This window comes from Harpia harpyja, chromosome 4 (genome assembly GCF_026419915.1).
Source record: "Harpia harpyja isolate bHarHar1 chromosome 4, bHarHar1 primary haplotype, whole genome shotgun sequence".
Lineage (NCBI taxonomy): Eukaryota > Metazoa > Chordata > Aves > Accipitriformes > Accipitridae > Harpia > Harpia harpyja.
In genome coordinates this window covers 43178196-43188445 of record NC_068943.1, presented here as the reverse complement: position 1 = coordinate 43188445, position 10250 = coordinate 43178196, and the positions used below count along the sequence as shown (strand labels likewise).

General features: G+C 47.3%; 1 protein-coding gene and 3 non-coding genes across 4 annotated transcripts; all 4 read right to left on the bottom strand.

Moving 5' to 3' along the window:
- Positions 1–5582: 5582 nt before the first annotated feature.
- HSPA8 (heat shock protein family A (Hsp70) member 8) lies at positions 5583–10046 on the bottom strand. The gene is made up of 8 exons (XM_052786463.1): positions 9808–10046; positions 9081–9286; positions 8827–8979; positions 8171–8726; positions 7632–7834; positions 7097–7295; positions 6540–6772; positions 5583–6046 (listed from the first exon to the last, which is right to left on the bottom strand). The coding sequence occupies exons 1-8, from the start codon at positions 10010–10012 to the stop codon at positions 5861–5863; spliced, it is 1941 nt and encodes a 646-aa protein (XP_052642423.1). The 5' UTR covers positions 10013–10046; the 3' UTR covers positions 5583–5860.
- Positions 6353–6449, bottom strand: LOC128141676 (small nucleolar RNA SNORD14). Its single transcript, XR_008235142.1, has one exon. It is a non-coding gene; the product is annotated as a small nucleolar RNA SNORD14 (small nucleolar RNA).
- Positions 7381–7477, bottom strand: LOC128141675 (small nucleolar RNA SNORD14). The gene has a single exon (XR_008235141.1). It is a non-coding gene; the product is annotated as a small nucleolar RNA SNORD14 (small nucleolar RNA).
- LOC128141677 (small nucleolar RNA SNORD14) lies at positions 7919–8009 on the bottom strand. Its single transcript, XR_008235143.1, has one exon. It is a non-coding gene; the product is annotated as a small nucleolar RNA SNORD14 (small nucleolar RNA).
- Positions 10047–10250: the final 204 nt, after the last annotated feature.

The following is a 10250-nucleotide window of genomic DNA, read 5'->3' as shown; positions in this document are numbered from 1 at the left end:
TCAATACCAAGCAGAGTGACTTGGAAGAGGTCTTCTGCTCGCCACTGAGGCTCCAGTGGGAAGCTGCAATGCTAAGTTCAGAACAAATGGTCTTTCCTGTACAATGTTACTGTTATTGGACTAATGCAATCTAAGAGCTTCGGGAGAGACAACTCCCATGAGACCTTCCAGGGGGACGAAGCACTGGTAGCTCCTGAGGACCCCTAAATAAACTGTGAATTGACTTTACCCTTTCCAGTAAGGCAGTAACCAAAGGAGGTGATTCACATGGCCGGCTCTTTCATAGCCCTTAGAGCAGGGGAATAACTGGGCAGCTTCCTCAAAAAAGAAATAGTTGCATCACAGGGCATGGGACCTGAGTGGCCCAAGATCAAGCCATTGCAATAGCTGCTTGGCTGCAAAATTGCTAGTTCAGAAAGCTGGGAACCTGAATGGGGAGTTTGCCTCCTGCAGAGCTCTCCCGTCACTGTCAGATGCAGCATTGCTGCTTCTGTTTGCCCCTACAGAGACAGATCTTGCTCATCGATAACGAAAATAAAGCTGAATACCCCACCACTTTGGCAGAAAATGAGATCCTCAAAAGATGCACAAATTAAAATTGGGTAGATGTTACCTGCGTTTGTTTCTTGCACCCAGGGCAGCAGCATTACTGGCATGCAACAGAGAAACATGACAGCTACTCAGGTGCATGCCCTTGACATTAGCCTCACCAGGTACTGCTGTGGAGGATTCCAACCTATTACCCAATCTGCATGTCATTGAGAAACACTTGTAGCAGAAAAAGAAAAATCTTGAATTTAAATTTTTAACAAAGAAAAAGAGAAAAAAATGAATTAATGTTTTTAAAGAAAAGAAAAAGAAAGGACTTGAATTCAAGAACTTCTTGAATTAGCTGTACAACAACCTAAAAACAGTTGCCATGTTTTGCACAGAACTCTTCAGGCTACTTTGTTGTCATAAATGTAAAAACTCACAAGTTTGACACTCTTTTCATTCATTTACTTCACTAAAACTGCCTATGTCCTCGTACAAGCACCAGTGTGACCGCAGTAGCCCTTTCTCTCTCCCCGTCTCAGCCTCACGTCTCCCATGGGGCCCGACCCTCAGCCTGTACCTGTGCTTGTTCATAATTTGCAGTGTAAAACCTCATCCCTTAGCCTGACAAGACTGGTAGTTTTGAATCATAGCTCTGACAACCCTGAGGAATGCCCTCCTGTAAAAACTGTGCTGGCCTTAAGCCACTGTTTCTAAAATGCCACTTTCCAAAAACCATTTTCATTTAGTGTCCCCTATGGCAATAAAGGCATTACACACTATTAATGGGACATGCCGCTACGGACGGAATTAAATGCCATAAACATGGGGGGGGGGGATTTAATTGAAAATGGGGAGGGGGAGGCTACAAAAAAAAAACCAGCAAAAAACCCCTCCTTGCCATTCTGTGGTCACATGCTGCCATCTGCGGGCCAAGAGCCGCCAGTGCCGGCAGACTGCCCGGCTCCGCAGCCCCCCCCAGGGTATGCCCCCCAAGATGAAAAATGCATTTAATCGCTGGAGTGAACTACTAATCCGACATCATGGCGCTTCCCCCCCTTCCCCCTTATTTTGTGAGACGGTGTAATTAATGGTTCGGTTATTCCCCAATTATCGTTAGGAAATTAGAATAGCCTCCTGGCGATGCAAAGGACATCGCAATCAGCAGGCACAGATGCCATGGGGTCGCAAAGGGACAATCCTGCCTAACTAAGCCACTGTCCTATGCTCAGGTCACCCGCTGCGCTGGCTTTGGCTGGGATAGAGTGAAATTTCATCACAGTGGCTTGCGTGGGGCTGTGTTTGGGATGAAAACAGCGATGATAAGACAGGGATGTGGTAGTTACCGCTGAGCGGTGTTTGCACAGATGCCGAGGCCTTTTCTGCTTCTCACGCTGCTCCACGCTGGAGGGGGGCACAAGAAGTTGGGAGGGGACACAGCCGGGACAGGTGACCCCAAGTGACCAGAGGGATACTCCAGACTGTATGACATCATGCTCAGCAATAAATCTGGTGGAAGGAAGCAGGGGGACAGGACAGACACACACACATTCAGAGCAATGGCATTTGTCTTCCCAAGTCACCGTTAGGTGCGATGGAGCCCTGCTTTCCTGGAGGTGGCCGCGATGTGACGTAGTGAATGAATTCCATATTTTGTTTTGCTTACACACACAGCTTTTGCTTTACCTGTTAAACTGTCTGCCTCAACCCACGAGTTTTCTCTTTTACCATTCTGATTCTCTCCCCCATCCTGCCTGGGGGGGATGTGAGCAAGTGGCTGTGTGGGGCTGAGCCACTGGCTGGGGTTCAAGCACAACACTCTCTTAGGAGATGAAGGGAAGGCAGTGGATGTAGTTTTTCTGGATTTTAGAAAGGCTTTTTGATGCTGTCCCTCATAGTGTCCTGCTGGACAAATTGTCCAGCTCTGAGATGAGCAGGTACATGATGCTCTGGGTGAAGAACCGGCCGAATGGCAGGGCTTGGGGGTTGTACTGCATGGGGCAACATCTGGCTGGGGATCAGTCACCAGCGGTGTTCCTCAGGGCTCCATTCTCGGGCCAGTTCTGTTCAATATTTGTATCAATTATCTGGATGCAGGAGCATCCTTAGTAAGTGTGCTGATGTACCGAGAGGTGCCACGGACTCTCCGGAGGGACAGGAGGCCTTGCAAGAGGGATCTAGGTAGCTTGGAGCACTGGGCAACCATTAATGGCATGAAACTGAACAAGAACAAATGCCAGATTCTGCACCTGGGACAGAGTACGGACGGGCACAAGTATAAATTGGGAGAGGAGCGGCTGGAGAGCAGCCCTGCAGAAAGGGATCCGGGGGGGTGCCACTCGACAGAGGGCTTGATAGGAGTCAGCGGCATGCCCTGGCATCCGAGAGGGAGAACCACATCGCGGGGTGCATCGAACCCAGCATCACCAGCCGGTCAAAAGGGGGGATTATCCTGCCGTATTCTGTGTCAGTGCAGCCTCGCCTTGAGTATCCTGTGCGGTTCTGGGCACTACAATTTTTAAAAAGGATGTGACGGTCTTCGAATGTGTCCAGAGGAGGGTTACAGAGCCAGTGACAGGGCTGGAGCACATGGCCTGTGAGGGCTCTGGGTTTGTCAAGTTTGGAGGAAAGGAGGCTGAGGGGTGACCTTGTTGAGGGGATGCGGAGATGGAAGTGCTGATCTCTTCTCCCTGGGATCCAGGGACAGGACGCACGGGAACAGTTCAAAGCTGTGCTGGGGACGGTCAGGCTGGACATGAGGAAGCATTTCTTTACTGAGAGGGTGGTCAAAACCTGGAACGGGCTTCCTTGAGAGGTGGTCGATGCCCCCCCCCCATGCCTGTTGGTGCTTGAGAGGCGTTTGGGCAATGCCCTTAAGAACATGTTTAATAACATGGTCAGGTAGTTGGACTAGATGATGGTTCTAAGTCCCTTCCAACGGAACGATTCTATTCCAGTGATGATTTTTATGGACTGCAGTCACAACTTCATGAAAAGTGCCGCTCCCCTGTGCAAGGCTTCACTGGGAGCAGCACTGCTGGTACTAGGGGCAGGAAAGTAAGAGGCCGTACATCATGAATGGTGTGGCACAAAAGATCCTGCAGCTCACACACTGGATTATGCCTCAAGGCTCTTTCTCTTTTTCCCAGATGTCCTGCAGGGTGGAGGTAGCACGGGGGCAGTCTCCCTTTTACCATTTCACTGATCCAAAGAAAAGGATCCAAAATACCCATGTGTAAACAGGGCTGTCCTGCTGCAGTATGCTGACCCTAGCTGAACACCAGGTGCCCACCAAAGCCATTCTATCACTCCCCCCTCCTCAGCTGGACAGGGAAAAGAAAATATAACAAAGGGCTTGTGGGTCGAGATAAGGACAGGAGAGATCACTCACCAATTACCATCACGGGCAAAACAGACTCAGCTTGGGGAAAATTAACTCAATTTATTACCAATCAACCAGAGTAGGGTAATGAGAAATAAAACCAAATGTCAAAACACCTTCCCTCCACCCCTCCCTTCTTCCCGGGCACAGCTTCACTCCCGGATTCTCTACCTGCTCCAGTGCAGGTTTCCCATGGGGTCACAGCCTCCTTCAGGCACCCACCTGCTCTGGCGTGGAGTCCTCCCCAGTCTGCAGGTGGATATCTGCTCCACCATGGACCTCCCTGGACTGCAGGGGGACAGCCTGCCTCACCATGGTCTTCCCCACGGGCTGCAGGGGAATCTCTGCTGCGGCGCCTGGAGCATCTCCTCCCCCTCCTTCTGCACTGACCTTGGTGTCTGCAGGGTTGCTTCTCTTACATGTTCTCACTCCTCTCTCCGGCTGCCGTTACTGTGTCCCAGCAACTTTTTTTCCTTCTTAAATATGTTATCACAGAGACGCTACCACTATTGCTGATTGGCTCGACCTTGGCCGGCAGCGGGTCCATTTTAGAGCCGGCTGGCATTGGCTCTGTTGGACACGCGAAGCTTCCAGCAGCTTCTCACAGAAGCCCCCCCTGCCACTACCAAAACCTTGCCACACAAAGCCAATACACCTGCTAACAATTCACAAAGCCTTTCAACCCCCCCCCCCCCCGTTAGCATTTCAGCAGCTGAGCCACAGCAGGCAGCCCTGTACATTAGTCCACCCAACCAGGGAACACACGCTTCAGAGGCAGCAATAGGAGCGTTAAGCTCTCAGAGCATTCTTCCTCTTTGGTTAAGCATTGCTGTTAAAAAAAAAATCCCTCAATTCTTCTCTGATGTTGAGAAAGAAGTTACTCGGGCAAGAGAGGAAAGTATTTTAAGCGATGAAGTAGCCAGATTAAAAAAACAACCAGCCCTGAATTGCTGATTATTCTGAATAATACCTCCCAAAATAATAATGTGGTTTTTAAGGTCTAAGAGTTGCAACTTAATGAAAATTGCCATTCCACTGCACCAGGCTTCACTAGGAGCAGTACTGCTAGTACTGTATGTAACATTATATATACACTAATACATAATAAAATACTTATTATAATAAGCAATTATGTTGCTTATTATTGTGGAAGAGGCTGCCTAAAGCCACATCCCCACCCAGCAAGGACCTCTCTGAATGAAGAGCTACCTCTTAAGTCACCTTCCCCAAGAGTGGGGGGACAGAGAGGACCCTCAACCTGATAAATGCCTCAAGGACCAAAGGATGATTATCCACTTTCCATTTTTAGGTATTTTAAAGATGCTCTTTTCTGCTGTGGGTCAATGGTAACTAGCTCTGCAAGTTCTCTGAAAACACTACTCAACTTTTTGAAAAGGGTGAGGTCACTCAGCTTCAGTTACCACTTCCTTAACACAGGCTTGCTGCCTTTTTTTTTGTAAGTCAGGTCTCTTCAGCTAAAGGGAGGAGGGGCCAAGAAACAACACAGACAAAGCCACTGTAGCTCTAGGCAAGAACTCTTAAATTGGTTAGATCACTCACCAACTATTGTGTGATCTTGATCTTCATACTCTACCATAGAGGTTTTTCCCCCCCCCCACTTTATTTAGTACAGTGGTCAGGACATACAAAGAAGCAAACAGAAACATTGTGATGCCCATTAAATAGTTTTTATTCTTTAGGACATGAATTGCATTTCCACTTTGTTTACAGTACTGTAAAGTGCAACGGTATTCATCGCCCCTCCTGTGCACATGTTCAAGTATTTAAAATGCCCAGAAAATTTTATTTTTACAGCAGCTCAGTTATGGAGTTTTATCTGGCAAAATATACCCAGATGTGCCTACAGGTTTGGGTCCTTCAATCTAACCCCCACCTGGGGGTCCTCCAATACTAACTGCTAGTGGAATGCATTGCCCAGTGTCTTCAGTCCACCTCCTCAATGGTTGGTCCAGAAGAAGCTCCACCAGATGGAGGAGCTCCACCACCAGGGAATCCACCAGGCATCCCACCAGGCATTCCTCCTGCACTCTGGTACAGCTTGGTGATGATGGGGTTGCACACCTTCTCCAGCTCTTTCTGCTGGTGCTCAAACTCCTCCTTCTCAGCCGTCTAAAAAAGACAAAAGCTCAGTACCTGCTGCTCTCACTAAACAGATACAGTCCAAAAGTTAACTAGCACTACCAGGCTTACACATTTTTCATAAGTCTGGGCTTATTTTTAAGGCCATCCCCACCAAGTCAGACTTGCATTGGGCTAGATGCAAGAATATTTCTGCTTGGTCTAGTTCCAACAGGACTCACTGAGATCACTCCTAGAGCTTACATTGCTCCTGGAGCAACAGGACCTCATTTTAGGTTAGAGAGGATCATACTTGCAAGCTAGCCAGATTGAAAGCTATATGCTTGCAAGCTGTGGTCGCTCAGACATCCAAGGAAGGTACTTGGACCAACACAAGTCTTTCAGCTTCTGGTGGAAACTACAAATGGCTTTGGAATCACTTTCATCACAGCAACCAGTAGCTCTCCTCCACCCTCTGTAGCTTTCGTTGTAGCTCAGCAAGATACCAAAAGCAAACCATGACCAAACATGGAATATGACATACCTGATTCTTGTCCAGCCAGTTGATGATTTCATTGCATTTGTCCAGGATTTTCTGCTTGTCCTCATCAGAGATCTTGCCCTGGAGCTTCTCATCTTCAACAGTAGCTTTCATGTTGAATGCGTAAGACTCCAAGGAGTTCTTGGAAGACACCTTATCACGCTGCTTCTCATCTTCTGCTTTGTATTTCTCTGCTTCCTGAACCATCCGCTCAATGTCTTCCTTGCTCAGCCGGCCTGCAGAACAAGGCAGGATTTCACAGATCACCATTTTCTACTCAGTCATTTCTAGTGGCGGATTACAACCTCCCACACATTAAATTCTACAGCTTGGGCAGGCAGGCAGCAAGAGAGGCCCATTAGCTATCGGGTGCCCTCATCTTAAACCACTTCATGGGCCACCTTAGAAACTCATGGATTACTGCACTAAAAACAAGGCTCATGGTTGTCAATAAAGATGCATATGCATTACAACCAAGCCTTGATAGAGAAAAGGCAGTTTGACAAGCCAAACTTACACAACTAGCCAGTCTCCCACCCTCAGAAACACGTGATCCTTACCCTTATCATTCGTTATTGTGATCTTGTTCTCCTTGCCAGTGCTCTTATCCACTGCAGACACATTCAGGATGCCATTGGCATCAATATCAAAGGTTACTTCAATCTGAGGTACACCTCTGGGAGCTGGGGGAATACCAGTCAGCTCAAACTTGCCCAGCAAGTTGTTGTCCTTTGTCATAGCACGTTCTCCTTCATATACCTAGGAAGAAGAACCAGCAAATTAAGTCCAAAGTTTGAATACACATTATTAAATCATAATGGGGTATTATCCTGAAGTGGCATGGTCGCTCAGACATCCAAGGAAGGTACTTGAACCAACACAAGTCTTTCGACTTCTGGTGGAAACTACGAATGGCTTTGGAATCACTTTCATCATTGCAACCAGGTCTTTACTAGCATCCCTCACCAACTGTGAGAACAACACACCACCTCTAGCCTAAGATTTACTTCAAGTTATCAACCACTGGAAGGGTTGACAGGGTCTTACGACTATGTGAGTGCACATCATCAGCTCACCCCAGTGTTGCTTGCCTACCTGGATCAGCACACCAGGTTGGTTGTCAGAGTAAGTAGTGAATGTCTGTGTCTGTTTGGTGGGGATGGTGGTATTCCGTTTGATCAGGACTGTCATGACACCTCCAGCAGTCTCAATGCCAAGAGACAGAGGAGTCACATCCAACAGCAGCAGATCCTGTACGTTCTCAGACTTGTCTCCAGACAGAATAGCAGCCTGAACAGCTGGGGGGGGGGGGGGGGGGAGAGAAAAAAAAACATTAGAAGCCCTGCAACAGATACCCTGCACACTACAGTTAAGCCCACAGCTCGCTCAGACATCCAAGGAAGGTTTTGGCCATCATTAGTAGACTTCTGGTGGAAACTACGAATGGCTTTGGAATCCGATTCATCATTGCAAGTCAAAGTAAGCTTCTTACTGCTTTGAAAAGCTTTACAGATTGAGGTGGAACACCTACGGCCTACACCAGTACTGCTCTGAGACTTCAGTTCAGACAGCACTGAGTTTGCCAAGAACACCACCCAGTTTTAGCACACACAGATGTGAATTTTTGTCATTACCTGCACCATAAGCCACAGCTTCATCAGGATTGATGCTCTTGTTCAGCTCTTTGCCATTGAAGAAGTCCTGCAGCAGTTTCTGAATCTTTGGGATACGAGTAGACCCACCAACCAGCACGATGTCATGGATCTGCGATTTGTCGAGTTTGGCATCCCGCAGGGCCTTTTCCACAGGATCCAGAGTGCCACGGAACAGGTCAGCATTCAGCTCTTCAAAGCGAGCTCTGGTAATGGACGTGTAGAAGTCAATACCCTCATAGAGAGAATCAATTTCTATACTGGCCTGCGTGCTAGAAGACAGAGTACGCTTTGCACGCTCGCATGCAGTGCGGAGGCGACGAACTGCTCTCTTGTTCTCGCTGATGTCTTTCTTGTGCTTGCGCTTGAATTCAGCAATGAAGTGGTTGACCATGCGGTTGTCAAAGTCTTCTCCGCCCAAGTGAGTGTCACCTGCAGTGGATTTCACCTCAAAGATGCCATCTTCAATGGTCAGAATTGACACATCAAAGGTGCCACCTCCAAGGTCGAAGATAAGAACATTCCTTTCAGCACCAACCTGCAAGAAGAGATCAATTTTCATAATGCAATTCTTTTTCTACTGCTGGTTTAGCAGGTTTACTAATTGGACGTCAGAGACAAGTCACTCCATAGCATACCTTTTTGTCCAGGCCATAGGCTATCGCAGCAGCTGTTGGCTCATTGATAATTCGCAGTACATTGAGCCCTGCAATGGTTCCAGCGTCTTTCGTAGCCTGACGCTGAGAGTCATTGAAATAGGCTGGTACAGTCACCACAGCATTAGTAACAGTCTACAAAAAAGAATAAAGCAAGGAAAAAACTCAGTTATTTATGTTAACTACTCACACATACAGAATTATTCATTACATTTCACTTAAGTCCTAAACCTCACCTTTCCAAGGTAAGCTTCTGCGATTTCCTTCATTTTGGTTAAAACCATGGAAGAAATTTCTTCTGGGTAGAAACTCTTTGTCTCGCCTTTGTATTCCACCTGGACTTTTGGTCTACCAGCATCATTCACCACAGTGAAAGGCCAGTGCTTCATATCAGACTGGACAACAGAATCATCAAATCTACGCCCAATCAACCGCTTTGCATCTGGAAAAAATAGTTGGCCATATTAGATATGTTCATTCACAAAGAACATTAAGTTATTCCTAAAAAACAATGCACAAAGCTCTAGAACACTGTACATAGCCTGATATTATTACTGCCTGCCCAACTGCAGGCACCACTGTTTCACCTCTTGGACATGCACAAACTCACCCGTATCACCTCACAGCCACCATAGCAATGCTACAGCTGCTGTACCATAAACCACAGTGCTGTCTAGGACTCAACCCAGACACTTAGTCAAGGCTGTTTAACACTAACTGCCAAGAACAACCTGCACCAAGCGAACTTTTTAACTGTAAGGCACATGCCTTCCCAGTACATAATAAAAGCTGAACTATTAGTAACACAGTTATATTATTCAGACCAGAAGCAAATTAGTAGTTTTGATTTCCAACAGGAAGCTTTAACACTCCTATCAAGTCAGCAGTTCTTATAACCAGGGAACATCTGTCATCACCACGCTAAGCTTCTGTACATGAAATATGGAAATCTTGCAGCCTTACCAAAAACCGTATTGGTTGGATTCATTGCAACTTGGTTCTTCGCAGCATCGCCAATCAACCTCTCTGTATCTGTGAAGGCAACGTAGCTTGGCGTGGTCCGGTTACCCTGGTCATTGGCAATGATTTCCACCTTCCCATGTTGGAATACACCAACACAGGAATAGGTGGTGCCAAGATCAATTCCAACAGCTGGTCCCTTCGACATCTTGCCCGAGAAAAAAAATTAAAAAAAAAAAAAAAGAAGAAAAATTGAACTGTAAAATTGAGCTCCAACTGCAATGCTCCCTGCCTTTGTTATCCCCCGTTTTACCAGCAACCGCTCTTTAGCGTATACGGTTAACGCATTTGAGAAGCCCAACCACGTGGTACAGCCCACGGCCGGGGACTCCATCTCCCATCATGCACCTCCCCGCTGCCATCACGTGGCCGGGGGCGGACATCTT

What these genes read in the sequence shown, in the direction of transcription:
- HSPA8 (XM_052786463.1), bottom strand. Translation starts at nt 10,012, where the DNA reads ATGTCGAAGGGACCAGCTGTTGGAATTGATCTTGGCACCACCTATTCC. An exon ending in AGCTGTGGCTTATGGTGCAG is followed by an intron (nt 7,835 to 8,170) that starts GTAATGACAAAA and finishes CCCCCCCCCCAG; the next exon opens with CTGTTCAGGCTGCTATTCTG. An exon ending in CACAATAACGAATGATAAGG is followed by an intron (nt 6,773 to 7,096) that starts GTAAGGATCACG and finishes CTTGTTCTGCAG; the next exon opens with GCCGGCTGAGCAAGGAAGAC.